At 39.0% G+C, this 25,406-nt stretch overlaps 1 protein-coding gene across 3 annotated transcripts in view; it reads right to left on the reverse strand.

The window, feature by feature from the left end:
• TAF4B (TATA-box binding protein associated factor 4b) overlaps positions 1 to 23,111 on the reverse strand; it is a 129,982-nt gene extending 106,871 nt beyond the window's left edge. The window contains exons 1-6 of one of the 3 annotated variants that reach the window (XM_049697673.1): positions 22,294 to 23,110; positions 10,993 to 11,138; positions 9,389 to 9,496; positions 4,079 to 4,240; positions 3,849 to 3,971; positions 1,865 to 1,954 (exon numbers count right to left, since the gene is read on the reverse strand). In XM_049697673.1, the coding sequence (XP_049553630.1) occupies positions 1,865 to 1,954; positions 3,849 to 3,971; positions 4,079 to 4,240; positions 9,389 to 9,496; positions 10,993 to 11,138; positions 22,294 to 22,636 (972 nt within the window). In that variant the 5' untranslated portion in view covers positions 22,637 to 23,110. Of the gene's footprint in view, positions 1 to 1,864; positions 1,955 to 3,848; positions 3,972 to 4,078; positions 4,241 to 9,388; positions 9,497 to 10,992; positions 11,139 to 22,293 lie in introns of all 3 variants that reach the window. The other 2 variants (XM_004273733.3, XM_049697674.1) reach the window with 2 other exon arrangements.
• Between the last annotated feature and the right edge of the window lie 2,295 nt (positions 23,112 to 25,406).

Genomic DNA, 25,406 nt, shown 5'->3' on the forward strand with positions numbered 1-25,406 from the left:
CGATGCAGGGGACGCGGGTTTGTGCCCCGGTCTGGGAGGATCCCACATGCCGCGAGAGCCTGGGCCCGTGAACCATGGCTGCTGAGCCTGTGCGTCCGGAGCCTGTGCTCCACAACGGGAGAGGCCACAACAGTGAGAGGCCCACGTACCGCAAAAAAAAAAAAAAAAAAAAGGTAGAAAACAAGCTGCTTTGGAAATACATGAACAAATGAAGTGATTTGATTAATTAAATTTAAGCAAGAAATCTAAGATGGGGGAGACCTGAGAAAAACACAACTGGAAAGAAATGTTAAAGTAATAAGACTTAAAGAGACAACAATAAAAACATGTATGCTAAATTATCTCTTGATCACCTGGCCAGAGTTAAGTCTAAATGCCGAATCCCTTATCCCTATGCAAAGTCCAACCTCCAGAGCTCTCAAGGATATGAAAAAAATATTCTCAAGAAAAAAACAGAAGGCTTAATAATAGTCCTTAGAAAACTGATACAAAATGCAAGTACTTAATGGTAATATTTAGTAACTTCAAGGGAGTGTTACATAGCCAGTAGAATCAGGCTAAATTCTAGACCTGTGTGTTTGATCAAAAGTTAAGTCAATTTAAACAATTTTCTCATCTCCAAAATGGAAAATACTATACCATCTAGCACCTATTGTCAAAAGAGTGATATGAAAATTAAGTCCAAACAATGCAAATTATAAGTGAAGTAGCTAGCAAAGCACAGAACACATAGTAGGTACTTTCTTATTTCCCTCCTTCTCCCCCCCAGTGTCTCCAGTGAGTATGAAACATAGATACACTAAACAGAGTTGTCAGTGTCACATAGAGCACCTACAGCTCACAGAACTTTTACACTGAAAGGGACCCAAGAAGAACTGCAGCTAACTTCTCAATCAAGAGGGTCACCCGAAAACAGGCCTCTAGTCATTTGATGTTCGGTACTGCACTGACCCTTCAACCTTCCCTTCCCCAGATTAAGTCTTCCCTGGCTAAAACATTCTCAGTTTTTTAGCCACATTTTATATCACATGATTGGCATCTTCCTAATCAACATGGTCAGCCTCCTAGGGACAATTTCCAGTTATTTTAATAGCCTTCTGAAAATGTGGTGCCCCATCTCCTTTCCCACTCTTCTTTCATGAGGCATCAAAAAGAGTCTTCCTCTATGAAGTCTCTTACATCTCCCCTAGATAATTAAGCCAAATTTTTCTAAAGGCAACTCTTCGTTCCATTATTTCAAAATATATGGGATGAGTGTTTGGTTCACTAAAATCTCAGGTCTTTAATAACTTTATAAATTTCAATTCAATTCCTTTTCAGCTTCAAAATATCCAAAAGGAATATATTTTTTCAGCCTGCCAAACAAAGCTCTTGTTATCAAAGTTATTGTTCCCATCAAAATCTATTTAATTCAATAAATCTTAGAGAAGAGTGTGTCTACTAACAATATAAATTAATTTTTAAAAATAATAGCTTCCTCCCTCCAAGAAAAATAATAATAATAATAGCTTTCCCACTAAATTTGGTACCATGTGGTTTACTACTTCGAAGAGAATAAGAGTCATCAGGACAAAGCAGAGACACTATTTTTTTTAAAGTTAAGAATCTTTGAGAATACAAGCATCAAATAATATAATCATTAAGTTATGTTCATGAATGAGATGTTACTTCTGTTTTCTCAATGTGTTCCAATGCAAAGAATATGAATTATGAATGTGCTTTACAGATTACAACAGCCCTGAGAGATTTCTTCTACTGTTACTATCTTCACATTAAATTGCTGTCATATTGAAATATTCAGATTTTAAATTACTTTAAAGTAATCTAATTCAAACTATTTCTTCAAAGTAACACATAACTCTACCTTAAGGAAAGGAACTAGGTGAGGCTGAGGTGAAGACTTGAGTTCAACATACAATTGTCTAGTAAATTCTTCTGCTTCAATTTTTGCATCCTGAGGAATGGAAGAAAGAAAACACTTTTAGGTCTACAAATATTTTACAAGAGGAAAAGTGTGTGGTTCATGATTGTAGACATAGCAAACTTTGAACAGTAATAAAGTCAAAGTCTATCATTAAATAGGGGCAGTTTTTTCATGTCCCCTACAAAATAAACATAGAGATGTTTTTTCATACAGAATACAATGAAGAGATTATTATTTTTTTTTAAGATCCCAGTAAGCAAAGTGAGAGAAGAGCTGGCTGACTGGATAAGGTGATAGTACTACAGTCTGTTAAGAACAATTAAGAAGTAAAGACACAGGAGTCCTACACTTCTTAGGGTAGGAAATTGGAAGTTATTTGTTGTGGGAGCCTTGGATTTTTTTTGTTTTCTTTTCTCAATTTTTAAATTACTTTAACTGAGGTTAGACTGTATTTTATTATAAGGCCACAATAATAGATATGCTGTTGTTCCAAAGAACTTAGGAATCCTTCCGTACTGGTTTGGACTCTAAACACTGCAGGGGTCTATGAGGTCTAAATTATTTTCACATTAATACTAATCATTTTTTTGCCTTTTTCACTGTGCTGAGATTTGCACTGATGGTACGAAAGCAACTGCTGGCAAGAAAGGCAATGATAAAAAATTTAAATAGTTGTCGTCATACTCTGCATTGCTATGCATGTGTGGTAAAAAAAAAAAAAAAAATAGAGCCAGTTCCACTTTAAAATGTCCTTCACAGAACAGTAAAATTTAATTTTACTAAATCTTAACCCTTCAGTAGACATCTTTTAAAAATACTGTGTGCAAAATAATGGGAACCATACATACAGTAGACCAAAGTAAGATACTCAAGGAAAAGCACTTTGTGATTGAGTTGCTAGCTGAGCTAGCTGCTTTTTTTTCATTTACTGGAAAGAATATCAAACCAGCTGTGGTTACTCACACTGGGGTATTTTGAGAGACACTCTCTCAAAAAACAAACAAACGAACGAAGCCTGTCACTGTAAGGAAAACAACTGAGGTTTTTGTTGCTAATGATAAAAATCAGAGCTCTCAAGCCAAAATTAGAATTTTGGAAAATTTGTAACCACAATCCTGAGCTTGATCCTTGGAAAATTTGTAACCACAATCCTGAAGCTTCGGTACAGCTTCCCTGTACTGAAAAAATTTTCTGATGCGATTGTTAGATTACAAGTATGATTTTTTGATATCTTAATGAACAAATCTGTCAACATTTGGAAGATCTATACAACTCAGCGAACCAATTATTTTCCAGACAACCAAATGTGAGCTGTTACATTTGGGTGAAAGATCCATTCAGGGTACAAGACAAACCAGTGGACTCTAAAGAATATCCATAATGATCTGGAGAAAAGCTCTTAAAATACTTTTCCAACCACCTCTTTTCATGAGGCCAAATATTCTCCAAATACTAATAAGTTTTTATTTGACCAAGTAGTCAACCTTCTCTCCAAAGCTCTTTTTAGGCTAAGTGAAGCAAGACTAGCAAACATAAAGTAATACAGTCGGCCCTTCATATCCCCATGTTTTGCATGAGCAGATTCAACCAACTAAGGACCGGTGTAGTACTATATTTACAATTCACAGTTGGTTGAATCCACAGATGCGGAACCCACAGATAGGGAGGGCCAACTATGGGACTTGACCATCTGTGGATTTTGGTATCCTCGGCCGGTCGTGGAACCAACCCCCATGGATACTGAGGGACGACTGTATAGACTAGATTTACTAGTCTAAGATTTATAATCATTACAAAGCTTTCAATAAGCAAAAGCAAAGGTTATCCAAAAATGCACTTAAGATAAACCTCATTTAAAAATATTTATTTCTCATTTAAAACATGTTCTACGGCTGCTTACAGAGCTTTTATAGTCCCAACTTACCAAAAGTTGTTCCACCAACTTCTTCACATTCTGCCCCATCTCCGGGGACTGTGACCCGCTACACGCTAGTTTTATTAACATTGCGAGGAAGTTCTTACATTTCTTCACATTTTCTAGCATCGTCTAAATATAGAAGTATAAACAAACACTCACAAATGTTAGCTAGAAAATATACTTGAAGAAAATTTGTAAAGAGTTCTATTTATGTAAGGTACAAGGGAGAGCTTTACCGGAGAAAGACTAGTCTGAGCAGTGGCTGAGTTCTCTGCTGTGGGACTGGGCTCACTTGAGGGGGTGGGTGGCGCTCCCAAACTTGAAGGCTTCAGGGTAGCCACAGTATTCAACGGCTTTGCAGGGGTCACTGTGACAACACTGGTTGGCACAGCCACAGACTGAAAGTAAAAGCGGTAGATATCGAGAGATGTATTACTATGATATGCATCATGGCAAGTGCCTCATTTCACACTTAGACTACAAATGGATCTTGACATCCTTGCTTTTATATTATGCTCTACTAGTCTAAGGCAATGTAACACCATTTACCAGCTCTGGACTCTGGCAGCTCTGGGTTTCATTCTCACCTACCTACCTATTTATCACTGACACCCAAGTGTTGACCTCAGGCAAGTTACTTTATCCTGCTAACCCTCTGATTCCTGTTTGTAAAAAACAAGGACAGCAACGGTACCTACTATCCTGGGATTGTTTTTAAAAAAGTGCCAAACACGTAGTCCTCAAATATTATTAATACTTCTCCAAAAAAATTTGAAATAGTAAGTTTTTGTAAGAAAATATAGAATTTATTTTATAATATTCTGCTTTTTATTAAGTATAAATCTGAGAGATCTATTGATCGTCTCATATTCAGATAAGCTGCTTTTATGTAGACTATTAGAAAAACAGTAATAGCTTTGTAATTTGTAATAACAAATATTACAAAATGTGATTATCTTATTTTCACACTGAAAAGAATTCCGGTTGTTTCTTCTATCCTCTATTAAGTGAGGTGAGATTATAGCACCACCTGCAGGATAAAAGGTTTAATATAAGAAATCGCAAATTGGGTAATAATTTAGACAAGCAGATTGAGATAAAGCAACAATCTTACTTTAAAGACAAACACTAAAAGTTACAGAACATGAGTAAAGTTTGAGGGTAGGGGAGAGAATAGTATTTACAATTCACACAGAAAACTGAACAGTGCACCATCATTTTAATTTAAATACTTGTGTTCTACAGGCATAAAACACAAAAAGGTCAGGTTGTTATTACCCTCAAGAAACTTTCTTTCTGCAACAATTAATATAAGTGAATTCAAATATACATCAAAAATTTCCACTTTAGGGCTTCCCTGGTGGCGCAGTGGTTGAGAGTCCGCCTGCCGATGCAGGGGACACGGGTTCGTGTCCCGGTCCGGGAAGATCCCACATGCTGCGGGGCGGCTGGGCCCGTGAGCCATGGCCGCTGAGCCTGCACGTCCGGAGCCTGTGCTCCGCAACGGGAGAGGCCGCAACAGTGAGAGGCCCGCGTACCGCAAAAAAAAAAAAAAAAAAAAAATCCACTTTAGAAAGACTGAAGCATATATTAGACAAGAATGTTTTGGAGGTAAAAAAATGGGAAAGAAATTTAAAACACTGATTAATGATGAAGATGAAAACTTATGAAATGTTAAGCAAAAAAGGTAAAATTAAAAATCATACCTAAATTAGTAGTTTTATTAAATATTAACAGATCTCAAAGACAACAATGAAAATGAAGTCTCGTTCTTAGTCTATCCCTAGTCCTGCTCTTCAAGGACAAGTACTGTACAGTTCCCTCTGAATCCTTTTGAAGATCTTCTAATAAACATTCTTAGGTTTATGTACAGTAAACACATACTCTTTTTTCAGTGAGTATGTTTTATACTCTACCATTAATTCTCTGTACTACTATATTTAAGAAAGTAATGTCGAACTTTAGCTGTTGACTATGATTACCTCGCAGGACTGATGGGAGGGGTTCCTCAGGCGAGTACTGTCCCTCTTCCTTATGAAGCAAAATAAGGCCCAACGAAATGTGAGCTCAGGAAAAAAGTCCTATTTTTTGTGAGTAGAAGAAGCATTTGTGGCACTCCTACTTTCCTTGTCAATATTTTATTCTGTCTCCAGCACAAAATTTGTCCTTCATAACTCTTTTTAATATAGCTACTACCCGTACCTTACCAGATACCTGCAACTCTAAAGAGGCATGGAGAAATACACAATCCTGGTCTTACTCTATGTATATAATCACACTGCCGTAATGGACGGACTGTTTTAAACTCAATCATAAATCTCAATATTCTAGACCAGGCAACGCTATTTCCATGCTTTGCAAGACTGTACTGGCACTGATTAGGCATGTCTAGGGGACAGGAGAGAAAAGACCTGGGGTATATGTGAAGTAAATTGTGAAAATCAGTTATATTAATACACAAGAGTCAGTGAAATTAATTGTATACAAACTTAACAGACTAAATTGCCTTTTAAGGAGAGTCATCCAAGTTCTAGCTCCTTATTTCCAAGAAATGCCTAAAATTGAGATGCTTTACCTCTCAAAGTGGACACAGAAATTATTCACTAACTTCACTGATAATTTCTACTGCCTTAGCCTACCACTAAGGAGCAACTCAGCTTAAAAAAGGCATCAATCTAAATTAAGAAAAGTTATACACACCCTGCATGGAAATAGCAACTGTAGACACATATATGGAAAAATAACCCAAGGAAAAGAATTAAACAACACATATATACCATTTTAGTACAACTATATGTACTAAATCTTTAATAAACAGATACAATAAAAAAACTGATTTACTCAAAATACTGTGGAAGTTGAAACCCCTTTCATAAAATAACTGTATTGTAAATTCTTCAAACTTCGTATTTTTCTGTTGCCTCAACATCCCTACAAACAGGCTGTGAACGCCTTGCCCAGGTGACCAGGTGCACCAGTGTGATAAGGCTGGTCCCTGCCACAAGTTCCCTTTCTGCTCTCCCAACTGTGACATAATGACATTCAAACACACCAATGAAATCCCCTCACGTCTTTTGCTTGTGTACTCCATACCAACCCTCAACAAAGGCACTTGCCCCCAGGTCCTCATTCCCTCTCAGATCCCCACTTGTTTGGTTGAGTCTGCCCCGGTGCTCCTCCCATATGGCCCCCTGCATGTCGTTCCATGCCACCCTCTTCTAGGACCTGTCAGTATAGGACGTCTCTTTCACTTTCATATACCTTCCTGTGGTGTTATTTGGTGTCCACATCTGACTGATCAAAAACAAAAAAAAATCCCATTTTAAGAAACATAATTCTTTCTTACAACACATAGCAGCTATCAGTAGGCCTAAATTCATACCCTTTGGCCCAGTGATCTCCCCAGAATAATCTAAGGGCAGGGGGGCAGGGGGGAGGTGGAACCTAGAGTTTGAGACAATCAGCACAGAGGTCATTAAGAATAGAGTTTCCAGAGTCAGATAGAGACCTTGGTTCAAATGCCCCCTTTGCTACATATTAGCAGAAATCATGCAAATTTCTTAACTTCTCTAAACTGATTTTCACCTACATAAAATAGAGATAACACTTCCTTACAGAATAGTCACAGGATGAAATGAAATGAGATGAGGGATGTAAAGCACTTAAAAAGTGTCCAACACATTAAGTGCTCAATAAATGGTAGCCATTATTAGCAAAAAAAACAACAAAAACAAAACAACAACAACAAAAACTATGTTTAAAATCAGGTTCACTGATCACCATCTCTGTTAGAGGAAGTAATACGGTTAAGTAATTCTGAAACACCAAACACCATGTTTGATCCACAGCATGGGATTTCACATAACATGCTTCAAGAAGATGTACCTTCTATACAGCAAAGGAAGTACAACAGTGGTCCCATGACCATGGGATCCACTGATTATATCAAATATGGCATGATCCAGAAGCTGCCTGCCTAGTAAAGTATTAGGACAGCGTGCAGAAAACACAGGTGAAGTGCAAACTCAGAAACAATACTCTATGAAGATGGAATTCTATCCTCCATCTTCTAAGACTTAGTGCATACTCACTGAATCAAAAAATTCTATATGGTACTATGTCCCCAACAGGACAAATATATGAAGAACCAAGGAATCAAAGAGTAGAAGGATGAACGGCTCCACTTATCATTACTCCCAAAGATCCACTGGGGGATCCTGTGCTTCCCATTCCTGCCGATAGTGGGCACACTTTCACCAAAGAACATAGCAAGAGTCCCTATAAACTAGACACCATGGCTGCCTCTTGGACACTTCAGGGTCCCTGTGTCCAGTGATCAACAGGAAAGAGAAGAGTCATTATCATGACAGGGGTAACTGACCTGACAACTGGAATAGGTAGGGTAGCTTTTACACAAGGCCAAGAGGAGTTTATGCAGTGAATCCAGGTGATCCACTTAAGTGCCTCTTGGTATTTCCTTGCCCAATTGTGATGATAAATGGACAAGTGACACAACTCTTGCCTCAAAGGACTGTGGCAATTTGGACCCTGGATCCCTCAGGGATAAAAGCCTGATCACACTACCACTTAAGACCCAGAAGAGTTGGTAGTTGAGTGTGGGAGGAATCTAGAATGGATGGTGGAGGAGGAAATGATGGTATCAGCTGCAGCACTGGGGACTGTAGTTCATCCTACTAACCTCTTCTTTGCTTCTCCAAGGAAGAAACCTATAGAAATCCAAGGAGAGCTGGTTTCCAACACATATGAGGAAGTAAATCCCAGCAATTCAAGGAGTAGACTGTGATACACCATCACAAAGAGAGATTTGTGTTACCCTAGCTGTTGGGAATGCTATTTAGACAGACGACAATTGTCAGCTCCTTCAGAGTCTGCTTCAGCTACAGAGAATTACCTGCCCATGAGCACAACTCTCCCTGGAGAGTCCACATCCTATGACTGATCACAGAGGGGAAATTATGGCTCATCCAACCATGCTGGCACACAGTGGGACAACTCTGACGTGCTACACTTGCTCCAAAGCTCTCCATCAGGTTGGCTGAGGCTTTTTTGGACCTGCATCTAGTTCAAACTCTTACTCTCCTGGGGAAATTATGGCTCATCCAACCATGCTGGCACACAGTGGGACAACTCTGACATGCTACACTTGCTCCAAAGCTCTCCATCAGGTTGGCTGAGGCTTTTTTGAACCTGCATCTAGTTCAAACTCTTACTCTCCTTCCCTTCCACAGGTATGAATCCCTAATAAATATCCCATGCACCAAAATTCTGTCCCAGCACCTGCTTCTAGACACTGTGACACATGAACATTAGATGCATTTGTATTAATTTAATACATTCAAATAAATCTGATATTCCAAGAATATACACCATGTTCATCTTGTGTTTCCCATACCTCTAACAGCTCCCAGTTTAATAAGTGTCCTCATATATCACTGAATTGCTCTCTTCAGGAAATAGCTAACAATAAATAATAACAAAAGATGAGAAAATAACCAGTGTGCACATGGCCACAAGTCACAACTTACTTGCACTGGGGAAGGCTGCGGAACAGTGGTTACCACAGTAGTTCCTATTTGTGCCAGTTGTTTAACAGGTGCCACTGCCACCTTCTTGATTAACTGTGAACTAGAATTCTTGGGGGGGAGAGGGAGATAGTACAGAGTCATCAGCATTAGTAATTTAAAATTAATCGGTACTATGGCAAACATCAAAACACTTTACCACAGCAAACTTCTTTGTTATAACTGGTTTTATAACCTCATGAATTTTATGCATATTTTCTACTATTAACCTAACTGGTCAATTGGCCAGTTGACACTCATTTCTTATTCCTAAAGAGGCAACTGATTAAACAGATAAATATCACAGTATTTCTGCATTAAAATATTGAATTTTACTCTTTGGCTCACACAGAAAACATATAGATACTTTTTTTTTTTTTTTTTGGTCATTTCTATTGTTGGTATCCTTTTAGTCTTTTTTTAAAAATAACTTTAATTAAACTTTATTTTTTGTGATATAATTGACATAGAACATTGTGTAAATTTAAGGTGTACAATGTGATTTGATATATTTATATATTGCAGTGTGATTCCCGCCATAACAACTATATCACATCACATAATTATCATTTTTCTTTATTGAAGTATAGTTGATGTACAGTATTATATAAGTTTCAGGTTTACAACATGTCAATTCACAATTCTTAAAGGTTATACTCCATTTATAGTTATTTTAAAAGATTGTCTATATTCCGTGTTGTACAATATATCCTTGTAGCTGATTTATTTTATATACAGTAGTTTGTATCTCTTCATCTTCTACCTCTATTTTGCCCCTCCCCCTTAGATTCTTATTTAATATATTATTATAAACAAAAGTCTGCTAACCTATCTCCTCAACCCATAGCAAACAAGAAAGGGAAGAAGCAGCTATCATTGACAGATACAGCAATAGAGAAAATGACTGGCTGAGAACCTAGAATCAAATTATGAGAGAGTGGGTTGGGGGAAACTGGCAAAGAATGATATTACCACAGAATAAAATGAAACTTTTTATTAGGATGAGCCTGCTTCATCAAGAAAATACTATACTACATTCCACATTTTCTGTTTAACCAAAGAAAGATGCTCATAAAAATATACTTTTTAACTCTGGCACACACACGATAAGCTTTAGTTACCTAGAAAGATGATCACGTATGTAAAATAAATCATCTTCTAATAATGCCAAGTTAATGAAATATTACAGCAGATTTCTAATTTTTTTAAAGGTAATTCCTATATGATATGGATAAAAAAGAATATTATAAATTGTAGTGTTAATGTTTTACCACAAATTAAAATTGAAGCAGAATGGCTATTTTCTTCCCGTTTAGAGATGCACATAGCCCTTTGAACATCCCCTTGAGGACGACAAAATCTTTGAGTACGAAGATTAACTTATTAGTTTTGCCAAACGACAAAACCAAACACCTAGATTAAATTAACATATTCAAAGAAAGTAGCTTAATTCAAAAAGTCGAGCAGAATCTTCTCTTCTATATTTTTACTGGCAAATACATACAAATTTATATGAAGATAACTGCTGGAAAACTGAGGAGGATGAAAAAAACTTTAATGTACATTACCTGCATTGTACAGATTTTGACTGTTTGAGTATTCGTTGGTACAGCTGGCCTTGAAGTTATGTTACTTGTGGTCTCGGTTCTTGTTACAGCTTGCTGAGGAGATACCAACATCAACTGACCACTGTTACTTTTGATCAGAACTGTTCCTATAGTTAAAAGAAAACAAAATGTGAGCTAATAAAGTATAATCATCACATATTCTTCTTCCCCTTCTTTCAGTGCTATAAAGTGTTCTGAATAAGTGGTTAGTTAGTACATACTGAATTCCATGTCTACTAATTAAGATATATAATATGGAAAAAATGTTGTCACTCAAAGCTATTTAAAATATTAAAAGTCTAAACATATGAACAAGATACTCCTGAAGAAGGCAAAACACTTTTCCTCATGACATCAAACTATTTATAATGCTACAGTAAGATGGTATGGTAACAGCACAAGACTACACAAACTGACCAATGGAGTAGAAAGAAAACCCCCAAATAGACCCCAAATAGCCTGCAGATACGTCATATCAAATTTTTCTAAAAGCACTGCAGATCAGTGAGAAAAAGAGCTACTATTCAATAAATAGGGCTTGCTCAATTAACTAATGGAAAAGATGAAAAGTTTCACACCATACACAAAAACCCAAGGGCATTAAGGATACAAGGATAAAAAGTAAAAACTTTTAAACTTTTAGACAATGTAGAAAACTGTCATTCTGAACTTGGGATAGGGAAAAATTTCTTAAATAAGTAAAGTTTGATACATACAACTATATTTTAAAAACTGTTGTTCAGCAAAAGACATCTTCAGGTAAAAAGACAAACCACAAAATTGGAGAAAATTTGGGGACTTCCCTGGTGGCGCAGTGGTTAAAAATTCACCTGCCAAGGCAGGGGACACGGGTTCAATCCCCAGTCCAGGAAGATCCCACATGCCGTGGAGTAACTAAGCCTGTGCGCCACACTACTGAGCCCACGTGCCTAGAGTCTGTGCTCTGCAAACAGAAGCCACCACAATGAGAAGCCCACGCACTGTGACAAAGGGTAGCCCCTGCTCACAGCGACTACAGAAAGCCCCTGTGCAGCAACAAACACACAACACAGCCAAAAATAAATAAATTTTTAAAAATAAATAAACTAAAAAAAAAAATTGGAGAAAATTTTAGTTCACGTATATTCAATGAACAAATATCCAAAATGCAAAAAAGAAACACAGATATCAGTGACAGGGAAAGGTAAATTAAGACCACAGTGAGATATCACTTTATATCTACCTAGAGAGAAAAAAATTAAGAAGTCCAGTGACAATATTAAGTGTTAGAGAGATGTGTGGCAACAAAAACTCTCAACATCTTTAGGCTGGTAGTGTAATTTGGTACAACTGCTTTGTTCAACTCTACATTGTTGTGCCAAACTGGTTCCAATTTGCATACCCTCTAACCCAGTATTTCTAACGTAAAGAGATTGTTGTCCATGTAAGTAGGAGGTACAAACAAGAATATTCATAGCTGGAGTTCCATTTCTGGAATGGCAGCATGAAGAGCTCAATAAAGCCACTCCCCAGCAAAACAAGCATAACGTGAAAATTATTTTTAAAAACAACCATTTAAAGTCTTTGGAAATGCCCTAAGGCATACAGAAAATGACTAGACAATTATTAAAGAGAATCTACTAAAACTCAGAACAGCAAGAATCTGTGGCATCTGAACCATGACCCACTCCCTCTCCCTTCTCAGTTCAGGCATTGTGGACAACATAAGGCCTCCGTCTTTCCCAAACTCCCAGTTGAGGGCTATGGTATCTCGCTGGGAGAAGCAGGCCACTAGCATTTCCCATCTCTGCCACCCCAACTTGCATACAGAAGAGAACAAATTTGAAATAAGTGCATCCAAGAGTTTCCAGGCTTCTTGTTTCACCCATCCCTACTCAGAAAGGGAAGGCTCTACCCCAGGGATGGCTCAGAGAATACTTGGGGCCCAATCACCCTCACCCCAGTTCTTTCATAGGGTGGAGGTCCCACAATGGAAGAGGTAAGCAGAGAAGACCAGAGGCTACCACCATGCCCAGTATCCCACTTCTAAAACATGGATATCACTCAGAAAGAAACATGCCACAGCCCTGGGTACTTGCTCCAAACATCTCCCAAAAGAAACTGACTTTATTTCCAACAGAGTGTGGGAAAGGTCAAGGCTAAGGTCACTCTCAAGTACAACAGAACAATTAAAAGGTTTCTGGTATCTTCATGACAGATATAAGCTAAGTCACAGGCATATCTCCAGTTTATCAGAGAGAACAAGATAAAGAAACAACTAAGAAGGGCCCTTCTGGGGTGAGAACCTCAAGCAATGACCTCAAAAACTACCCCTTGTAAAGGAGTCCACATTTAATTGAATCAGACTATGGAGGAAGTTAGGCTCTAAGGCACTGTTGAAAACAAGAGGGTAACTGGCTGGCAATGAGTGGAGCCTAACAGCTATGCATGACACCAGCTGAAGTAGAAATCTTAACAGAGAGATCAGAGAAAGAAACAGTCAAAAAGAGCCCTGCTAAAACCACTGTCATCCCAGGGTGGCTGTGCTTATGCCCAAAGCTGTACCCTGTGAGGAAAATAGACTTCACTAAAATAACACAGCAATTTAAAAAAATAAACAAACAAACAACAATAACCCACTCAGGGGAGTAAAGACCAGTATCTAGACTTGCTATATTAGTTTTGGGGCTTCCCTGGTGGCGCAGTGGTTGAGAATCTGCCTGCCAATGCAGGGGACACGGGTTCGAGCCCTGGTCTGGGAGGATCCCACATACCGCAGAGCAACTAGGCCTGTGAGCCACAACTACTGAGCCTGCGCGTCTGGAGCCTGTGCTCTGCAACAAGAGAGGCTGCGATAGTGAGAGGCCTGTGCACCATGACAAAGAGTGGACCCCGCTTGCCACAACTAGAAAAAGCCCTCACACAGAAATGAAGACCCAACACAGCAAAAATAAATAAATTAATTAATAAACTCCTACCCCCAACATCTTAAAAAAAAAAATATATATATATATATATATATTAGTTTTGCTTAACAAATTACAAGACATACAAAGAAAAAGAAAAGTGACACAGAAAAAGGCAGGCAACAGAAACCACCTATGAGGGACTAGATGTTAGATTTAACAAAGACATCAAAGTAACTGTTATAAATATGTCAAGAAGCTAAAGGAAATCATGCTTAAAGAAGGAAGATATGATGATGATTATCTCAACAAATAGAGAATAACATTAGAGAAATAAATATCATTAAAAAAGGAATTCTGTAGTTAAAAAGTACAATAACTGAGGGATTCCCTGGTGGCACAGTGGTTGAGAGTCTGCCTGCCGATGCAGGGGACACGGGTTCATGCCCCGGTCCGGGAGGATCCCACATGCCGCAGAACAGCTAGGCCCATGAGCCATGGCCGCTGAGCCTGCGCGTCTGGAGCCTGTGCTCCGCAACGGGAGAGGCCATAACAGTGAGAGGCCTGCGTACCGCAAAAAAAAAAAAAAAAAGTACAATAATTGAAATAAAAATTTCACTAGAGAGGCTTAACAGCAGACTTGAATGAACAGAAGATAAGTCAGTGAACTTGAAGATAGTTCAATAGAGATTATGCAATCCAAAGAACTGAGAGAAAAAAGAATGAAGAAAAATGAACAGAGCTTCATAGAAACGCGGGACAATGATAGGCGCACCAACATGGGCATAATGTGAGTACCAGAAAGAGCGGGGGAGGGAGGGGAAGGAGGGAGGGGGGGAGAGAAAGAGAGAGAGAGAGAGATAGGAACAGAAAAAATATTCAAAGAAATAATGGCTGACAATTTCCCAAATTTGATGAAAAATAATCTAAACATCCAAGTAGCTCAACAAACTCTAAGTAAGATAAATGCAAAGAGATCCACACCAAGACACAATATGATAAAAATGTACAAAGAGAAAATCTTGAGAACACCAGGAGAAAAATGTACAAGAGTACTGCATTAATAGGATTAACAGTTAACTTCTCATTAGAAACAATGGAGGCCAGACAGCAGGGGTATGACACATTCCACTTGCTGGGGAAAAAACAAAAAAAAACAACTATCAACCAACAATCAGACATTCCCTGAAAATATCTGTCAAAAAAGGAGACAAAATAAAGACATCCTAGACTGGGATTGACATATACACACTACTATATATAAAATAGATAACTAGTAAGAACCTACTGTATAGCACAGGGAACTCTACTCGATACTCTGTAATGGCCTATATGGGAAAAGAATCTAAAAACAGAGTAGATATATGTATATGTAAAACAGATTCACTTTGCTGTACACCTGAAACTAACACAGCATTGTAAATCAAATATACCCCAATAAAAACGTAAAAAAAAAGACATCCTCCTTAGAGGACTGAGTGCTAGCAGACAAACCAGACAGGAAATACTAAATGAAGTTCTTCAGGCTGAAAACAAGAGACTCCAGAAACTAACTCAAATTCACATGAAAAGGGCACTGGTAAAGTTAATTATATAATTTATATGCATATTACTGCTTTATCTTAATGGGTTTAAAAAACAACTATATAGAACAATATATATAATTGTATTCTTGAACCTATAACATATTAGAAATGTAACATATTTGTGAACAAAATAACACAAAGAAAGTGGTCAGGAGCAAAGTTGTACTGCACTAGGGAAATGACTTCAGATGGTAACTGGAATCTATAGGAACAAATGAAGAAAACTAGGAATGGTAAATAAGAAGGTAATAAAACAAATGCTACAAATATATCCTTGTGCTCCTTTCTTCTGTCAGCATCTTTAAAAGACATATAATTACATAAGGTAATAATTATAACAAGGTATTATTGGGTTTGTAACATATCTAGATGCAATATGTAGAGCAATAATAGCACAAAAATAAAAAAGAGGGAAATGAGCTAAATAGGAAAAATGTTTCTACATCTCACTGAAACAAGTTAATATAAATGTGAAGTAAATTCTAATAAGATGTATATTGTAAGCCCAAGAGCAATCACTAAAAAATATATATATTCTTTTTTTTTTTTTTTTTTGCGGTACGCGGGCTTCTCACTGTTATGGCCTCTCCCGTTGTGGAGCACAGGCTCCGGACGCGCAGGCTCAGCGGCCATGGCTCACGGGCCCAGCTGCTCCACGGCATGTGGGATCTTCCCGGACCGGGGCACGAACCCGTGTCCCCTGCATCGGCAGGCAGACTCTCAACCACTGCGCCACCAGGGAAGCCCAAAATATATATATTCTTAAAAAATATTATAAAGAAATTAAAATGTTACACTAGAAAATATTCACTTAATGCAAAGGAAAGAGGGAACAGAGGAAGAACAAAAAAGAGAAAATATATAGAAACAAAAGTAAATGGCAGGCTTAAACCCAACTATATCAGTAACATTAAATGTGAATGGATTAAATAATCCAATCAAAAGGCAAAAAGTGTCACACCCAATTATAAAATAGGATTCAACTATATGCTGCCTACAGAAGACACACTTTAGACTCAAAGACACTAAAAAGGTCAAAGTAAAAGGACAGAAAAGACATATCATCCAACAGCAACCATAAGAAAACTGGAGTGGCCATACTAATATCAGACAATAGAGTAAAACATAATGTGTTACTGGAGATAAAGAGGGGTACTTTATAATTGATAAAACAGCCAATGGATCAGGAAGATTTAACAATTACAAACATATATGCACCAAACAACAAAGCCCAAAATATATGAAGAAAAGTTGACATAAACGAACGAAAAAAATAGAGAATTCAACAATAATACTTGCGAGACCTCAACACTCTACTTTCAATGAAAGATAGATGTCTAGGTAGAAGATCAACTAGGAAATCAAATACTTGAACAACACTATAAACCAACCATACCTAAAACACATCAATAGTATACTCCACCCAACAACAGCATTCTTCTTAAGTGTATGTGGAACAGTCTCAGGATAGACTACATGCTAGGATATAAAACAAGTTGAAATAAATTTAAAAGGACTGAAATCATACAATGTGTGGTCTCCAACTACAATGGAGTGAAATTAGAAATCAGTAACAAAAAGAAATTAGGGGAACTCACAAATATGTAGAAATTAATTACTGCTAAGTAGCCAGTTGGTCAGTTAAGAAATCACAAGGGAAACTGGACTATACTTTGAGATGAATGAAAATGAAGACACAACATACCCAAATTTATGTGATGCAGCTAAAGTAGTGTTTAAGGAAAATTTATACAGCTGACCCCGGACAACATGGGGGTTGGAGGTACTGACGCCCCACACCCCTGTTCCGTTGAAAATCTGCATGTATCTTTACAGTTGGCCCTCCATATCTGAAGTTCCGCATCCACAGATTCAACTGATTGCAGCTCATGTAGTAGCATAGTATGCACTTATTGAAAAAAATCTGAGCATAAGTGGACCTGTGCAGTTCAAACCTGTGTTGTACACAGGTGAACTGTTGTTGTAAATCCCTCTATTTTAAAAGAAGGATTAGGGCTTCCCTGGTGGCGCAGTGGTTAAGAATCCGCCTGCCAATGCAGGGAACGCGGGTTCAAGCCCTGGTCGAGGAATATCCCACATGCCACGGAGCAACTAAGCCCGTGCACCACAACTACTGAGTCTGCGCTCTAGAGCCTGCGAGCCACAACTACTGAAGCCCGCGCACCTAGAGCTCGCGCTCTGCAACAAAAGAAGCCACCACAATGAGAAGCCCGCGCACCACAATGAAGAGTAGCCCCTGCTCGTCGCAACTAGAGAAAGCCCGCGAGCAGCAATGAAGACCCAACACAGCCAAAAATAGATAAATAAATAAATAAATTTATATATTAAAAAAAAAGATCTGAAGAGATGTGGGAAGCCCTGAAGGATTTCACGTAGGAGAGACATTATTATATTTGCATTTCAAAAAAAAATAAAAGAAAAGAACGATTATTTGAATTAATAACTTAACCTATCTTAAGACATTGGGGAAAAAAGCAAAATAAAAACTATAGCAAGCAGACGAAAGAAAATTAATAAAGATTAGAGCAGGGATCAATAGAATAGAGAACAGAAAAACAACTGAGAAAAATCAAAACAAAAGTTGGTTCTCTGAACAGACCAACAAAATTAACAAATCTTTACCTAGATTAACTAAGAGAAAAGGAGAGAAGGCTCAATCTGCTAAAATTAGGAATGAAAGAGGGGATGTGACCACTAATCTTACAGAAAGAAGGATTATAACAGAATACTATGGCCTATTATAACCCAATAAATTGGATAAATAATATGAAATGGACAAATTCCTAGAAACACATAAACTACTAAAACTAACTTCAGAAAATGGGCAACCTGAATAGATCTCTAACAAACACAGATTGAATTAATAATCAAAAATAGTATCCACAAGACAAGCTCAGTTCCAGATGGCTTCACTGATGAATTCTACCAAACATCTAAGGAAAAATAAATCCTTCACAGATTCTTCTAAAAAACAGAAGAGGAGGGGCTTCCCTGGTGGCACAGTGGTTGAGACTCCGCCTGCCGATGCGGGGTATGCGGGTTCGTGACCCGGTCGGGGAGGATCCCACATGCCGCGGAGCGGCTGCGCCCGTGGGCCATGGCCGCTGAGCCTGCGCGTCCGGAGCCTGTGCTCCGCAGCGGGAGAGGCCACAACAGTGAGAGGCCCGCGTACCGCAAAAAAATAAATAAATAAAAAATAAAATAAAAAAAAACATAAGAGGAAACGTGTCAATTCATTCTGTAAGGTCGGTATTACCCTGATATTAAAACCAAACAAAGACATCACAAGAAAACTAGAGACCAAAATGTCTTATGTATACCAATGCAAAAATTCTCAACGAAGTACTACCAACTGAATCCAGCAACATTTAAAAAGTGTTATACCCTATGACCAAGTGATATTTATCTCAGTATGCAAGGTTGGTTTAAGACCCACAGCGAACACCATACTTAGTGGTGAAAGACTAAATGCTTTTCCCCTAAGATCAGGAACATTTGAGATGAATGAGACAAAGATGCCTACAATCACTATCACTTTTATTTAACATTATACTGAGAGTTCTAACCAGGGAAATTAAGCAAGAAAATAAAATAAAAGGCATCCAGAATAGAAAGTAAAACTATCCACATATATTATGATCTTCTATATAAAAATCCAAACAAATCCACGAAAAAGGCCATTAAAATTAATGAACAAGTTCAGCTAGGAAGAGGATACAAGATCAATTTAAAAAAATCAACTGTATTTCTATACATTTCCAATGACTAACTATAAATGGAATTAAGAAAAAAAATTCTATTTATAATAGCATCAAAAATAATATACTTTAGGAATAAATTTAAGAAAATAAGTGCAAAAGCAATACTGTGGAAACTACAAACTGTTGCTGAAAGAAATTAAACATCTAAATAAATGGAAAGGTATCCCATGTTTGTGGACTGAGAGACTTATACTTACTTTGCAGGACAGTTAAAGGGATCAAATGAGACAATATGAGCAAATTTATGAATTTTAAAGTTATTGGTGGTAGTTGTTATTAATGCCTTAAGGTCCACAACCTTTGAGTCTTTCTAACTCAAATATGAATTAAAGCGACTTCACAGCCTTTGAAATCCAAACTGTGGAGGGCGCATATGGTGAGCACTGAAGACAATTGCCTCTCATTTAATGATGTCCAGGAGCACTGTTACAACTGTGGGAGCAGATGATCATGTAATATTCCTTTGATAAAGCTAGGGTGGAAACAAGAACCACGGAGATTATCCAGGAACTAATTCAGGAATTTGAGAAATGCAAAACCTATACCATGTCTCAGCATGAAGGAGTTGATGAAAAAGGACCAGAACCATTTCACAAGCAACTTTTCACAAACTTCTGTATAGTAAGACTGAGAAGCAGAATTTATGAAGCACAGTCTATGACACAAAAGAAGCAATCAAGTCCTTACTCATCACTCTGAAATACATTATAGAAGAGACACAGAATACCAAAAACGGAAAGAGCCACAGTCTGGTCTAAATCCCACAAATTCATAAAAAAGAAGACTGAAGAGATTACCAAAAATATTCAACAGAATAATCTTCAGGGCTTTGCTACAGTTTCTTTCATTTCCTCACAATGCCCCCCTTTTTGTTTCCAGCTCCTGCTCCCTAGAAAAACCTGTGGTGCATATGCATATTTTTTAAAAACTAGTTCTGTTCACAGAGGAAATTCTGAAGTAAAGAGAAATCAAATACTTAAAGTATTCATTACCTTGGGAAAATCAGAGCTGACTCCTATGTAATTTAAGCATCCTTGAGCAATCCTCTGCTAATCCTCAGTATATAAAAGAAGTAGAACAAGACCTTTTTAAAATGTTATTTTAATCAGTGTTTCTATATCATTCCTCAAGTATTGGTTATCTTATTGTGCATCTGTGAGAGCACAAATATGAGTATGTTCTTCTGCCACACCTCAGCAGAAATTCCAAAAGCTGCTCTTCAAGGTAACTTCTCACCTCCTCTCTAAATAACAACTAAAGGCAATTTATCTCCTCTCTTTTGTGGGAGTTTATCCATGGTCGACAGCATAACAAGTTATAGTGTAGTGCATACTTAGGCTGTGGTCCCGGTTTGCTGCTGTTTTGCTCTAGCAAGTTTCAGTTTTTGTTTCTCTGTGTAATAAAAAGATCAGGCTCTAAAATGCTATAAATCGCCTTTTAACATTGCTACGCAAGGAGGCATATTGTACACACACCAAGTGGTAAGCACAGTGTTGCGGAAAGAGTGGAGTTAAACAGACCTGAATTCAAATTCCCTCTGACATCTATGACTTGTCTGGCATTGGGCAAATTCTTTACCCTCAGAGACCTTTTTCCTTATTTGCTATCTATCTATTATGACCAGCAAATAAAAGAATATAAATAATGTATAAAAATAATAATGGATGAAAAGTGCCCAGCAATATAATGTTGTATGTCAATTGTAGCTCAATTTTTTTCAAAAGTGCTTAGCACAGTACGCCCTCAATAAGTGATCCATTCCCACTTACCAGCAAGTTTCCACTCCTGAAAGTTCTTCTCTCTTAATACTTTTTTGATTGTTTCTAAACCAACTTCACTGACTAGATAGGAATTTTGTTTTTAACAAATTAGGAGTAATTTCATTCAAACACATTCATAGCTACTTTATAAGAGTGCATGTAGGAGGACAATTTAGAACCAGCAGAAAATGCATCCAGTGGTGCACACAGCCTTAAGTGTAGGTACCTCGTGTACAATACAAAACTAAAACACAGCTACAACAGAACATTAGGTACAAAAGAGGCACCCTCATTTTGCTAGGGGAAACTGACATCACGTGAACCAAATGCTTCCACTTCTTTACCACCTTTGGGGGTCAGAGTGCCCATTGCTGCTCAGCAAAATACATAGAGAATAATCAAATTATGAGTAGAGTTTTTTTCCAAAGAAGATAACACGTGCTTTTTTCCCCACTGAAATTCCAAGTGACTTTCATTTGAGGAAAGAAAACAAGGTAGAACACTCCAACACCATTCTGCACATTTACAATATGCAAATGATCACAAAGCAAAACCTTTGCCTCAGTCATGAAAAACAGCCCCACAGAGGACACTCTAGTATAAAAAGTAGTCACAGGCTCATTAACGGTAGCATTCACACAATGCTTCACAAATAACCACCTCATGGCTCTGACCTGTCAACTCTGGCATTTGCTCCCTGTGAGAGGGCTCCTTCTAACTCAAAGTTACTTACAATCATCACACATCTGAAAATTGTGCGGGAAGCAACATTATTCATTTCTAAGCAGTAAACTTACTTAGGCTTGTTTAAATTTAAAATTCACTTTCGGTCTTAACACACAAGAGCCTTTTAAAAACACTTTTTTAACATAGTAATCTAAGCGTGTGGATATAAAAATTGATCCTTTCTCCATATGAAAATAAACTTTAGCGATACTCCTTATCTTCCCGCACCTAAGAGCCAGTGCCTCAAAGGCCCTCCTGAACAGGCTGCTCCAGCTTGTCCTGTGTCACTTAAGGGAAAAGATGCTCTCTTTAAACAGGAAAAGAAAAACTATGCAGTAAGGACTCAAAGATGCTATCTTGATTGTAACGCCAAATCACTGCCCCGCAAAGTCAAGATTATGAAAGGTTCTCTTGGCTGAGTTTTTTATAACTCCCAGCGAGAAGGCGCAATCCCGGGCTGCGACGTTTCCCGTGTCACCGCTGGCCGGCCCGAGGGATAAGCCGGAAAAGGTGAGCGACATACCTGGAGGAAGCTGAAAATTAGCAGGCAACTGGATTGTTGTGGTGTTGGGTGCTTTCACAGCGACAATCTGAGGAGCTGGCAGACGAGGGCCGCTGCTGAGTTTAGGAAGAGCACTGACAGGAGCCACTTTAGTCACCAGGGTCCCCACGGGGGACCGCAGCGGCTGGGGCGCCGTGGACTCCACGCAGACACTGACAGGAGCCTTAGTCACGGCGCCCAAGGCCACCGGAGTGCTCTCCACCCGGACTGGCAGAGCCGCGGCGGGGGCCATGGTCACGGTCCCGGAGGCGCCCACACCAGCTGGGGGAGCGGCGCCGGCCGGTTCTGTGAGGCCCGCGGGCATCCCCAGGTGGATCAGCGGCAGCTGAGGCGCCGCCGTTCCGGGAGCACAGGCGAGGGGACGCTTGACAAGCGGCAGCCGACTCCAGTGCAGTTCCGGCTCCACAGCATCGCTAGGGAGAGGCGCCGGGGCCGCCACACGAGTCAGTGACCGGCGCCGGCTGGACAGCGGGACCCCGGCGCTCCGGACCTTCCTCCAGTCCGCGCGGCCCCGCCGGCAGCCACACCTGCTCGGCCGCTCGCCGCTTCCTCAGCGGCGCTCACACGTGCGCCGGCTCAACCCGGCCCCTCAGTCTCGCGACCAGATGCAGCGGAGCCCGGCTGCGCGGCTCCCGGAAGGGCGTCACTTCGGCTCCCACCTTCCACCAAAACTCTGCGCGGCGGATTCCCCCGCCAGAAATTTCAAAACTACAAACCCAGAGCGGCCCAAAGCCCCCTACGCGCGCTCTGCACGGCCCCTCTGCGCGACCACGCCAGCCATGTTTATATAGCCACGCGGAGACCTCGCGCACGCGCACCAGCTGCCGCCGCTGCCCCGGGCTTCCCCCAGAATCCGGCCGCGTGATTGGCCACAGACTGGAATCGCGCTCGTGACGTCAGTAGGGACGGCTCCAGAGGGCGTTAGAATCCGCCTCTGAATCCTGAGGAAAGAGGGGCGAGTTGCCAGAAATCTACCACGTGGCGAGGCCAGACAGCACTTGGAAAACTGCGGTATCCGCGTTCTGCTCTCTCCTTGGTATCCCCAGTTGCGTGTTCCTTGAAGAGCCCGGACTATACTTTCCACAGGCTTCTACTTTTTAAGGAAACAGTGTGGAAGACCGATTTCAGAGAACGATAACAAAGTAAGAACTCAATCACGCTTCCTCACTTTTTCTGCGGGCTTGGCTGTATAGCGTCGTTAGAATGAGCATTGCATTTGACACTGTGAAAAAAAACCTTCCATTTCTTTCTTTTAAATGTTTAAGCATGGCGTATAATTTTACAGTCTGTAAAATGTGCCTATTTTCGTATAATTAATTTAGGGTTGAGCTGCCCCAAGGGAAAATCTCTTTCTTCCTTGGCGTTGCTGTAGATGTCTCCGTCACCTCTGAGCTTATTTAAGTTGTTTACATCTCTGTCTGCTAGAAAACTGGGACAGTGTCTTTTGATTCCTACATCCTCAGATTCTAGCGCTTAGATTTTAAGTGCAATGCTAGATATTCTTTGAATAAGTGAAAAGAGTGTGGCAAATGAATCAATAATACAAGTAAAATATGGGAAAACTTGTCCCTTAGAGATCTAATCAGAGAAGATGCCTTAATTTCAGGCTGGTGTCCTAATATTATATATTTTAGGAACTGACACTATACTGAATGAGATAGATTATGCAGGTAGGCAGGCAACGTGACCTTTACGGCTTCTAGTCCTGTCCCTCCCTGTATGTTCCAACAGACAGGATCTACTCACAGTCCTCACACGTCAGTGCATTTGCCATCTCCCACATCTCAGCCAGTCCAAATCAAGAACCCATCTCATGACCCAAATCAATCGCAACATTCCCCATTTTATGAAGACTTACTTGATCACTTACCTTACAGAAAACCCCTCCAAGTGGAGTTGAAGAGAGGAAAACTAAATTTATTGAGCACCTTTTGCGTGCTGGTCTTAGGAGATACCTTTCTTTCTCCTTTCTTTCTTTCTTTTTTTCTTTCTTTCTTTTTCTCTCTTTCTCTCCCTCCCTCTCTTTCTTTCTTTACCACCTCATTTTACTGACTTAAAAACTGTAAGAGTAATTTATCCATGAAGCTGGGAATCTAACCAGTCTGTATGAAGCCAAAGTACATCTCTTTCCACTACTCCACAACTGTCTGATTCATCTTATATCCTCCATTGCCACTGGCAAAATGCCTTGCACAGAAAAGGTATTTAATAAATAATTTGCTAAGTGAATGAATTAAATGGAGCCATGCAACATTTTCAGTGAAGCAAAACCATCTAGTGGATTTGAATCTTAGACCTGCTTTTTACTAGATAGGCAAATTGTTTAGCCTTGGTTTTTCTCTCTCCGTGTAGTATAGTTCAGTGAATGCTAGAGGAAGGAAGGCTCAGAAGTTTGCTCTGAGAACTACCCTTTTCTAAACTTCCATTAAACCCCACCTCCAACTCACATACTTTATTTAGGTATGTAAATAACCTCTATCAAGTTACTAAGAGGCTTGATTTGAGGAACTATACTTTCTTTTTAAGGTGACCTTGAACATTTTTCTTTTATGTTTGCTTTATAATTTGCCTTGCTAATGGAAACTTTAATTTTCTAGTTGAAAAAAATATACTCCTCCTTACCCAGCACTTGTCCTGATATTTGGAGTTTAGCAATAATAATGTTTAGTACATTTCCTTCCTATAGAAACTTATAATAATAAAATAGGATACATAGGAAGGCAAAATGCATTTTGTCTCTATGTAAGAAAAGAAAAAATGTAGGGGGAAGATTATATCTTGATTTTATTAGATTTATCTGTTAAAATATTTGTAAAATTAAAGATGTTGAAAAATACTTATTCATTTACCTTCTGTCTTAGTCCAGAGTACTAATCCCATTCATGAGGGTTCCACTGTCATAATTTTACACCTCCCAAAAGCCCCACCTACTAATACCATCACCTTTGGGAATTAGGATTTCAAAATACGAATTTTGGGGAGACACAAACATTCAGATTATAGCGACTTCTAAATGATGGACTCAGTCATTAATTGTCCAAATATTCTGCTTATCAACTCAGGTAATAAAACAA

The sequence above is a fragment of the Orcinus orca genome, chromosome 15 (assembly GCF_937001465.1).
Source record: "Orcinus orca chromosome 15, mOrcOrc1.1, whole genome shotgun sequence".
Taxonomy (NCBI): domain Eukaryota; kingdom Metazoa; phylum Chordata; class Mammalia; order Artiodactyla; family Delphinidae; genus Orcinus; species Orcinus orca.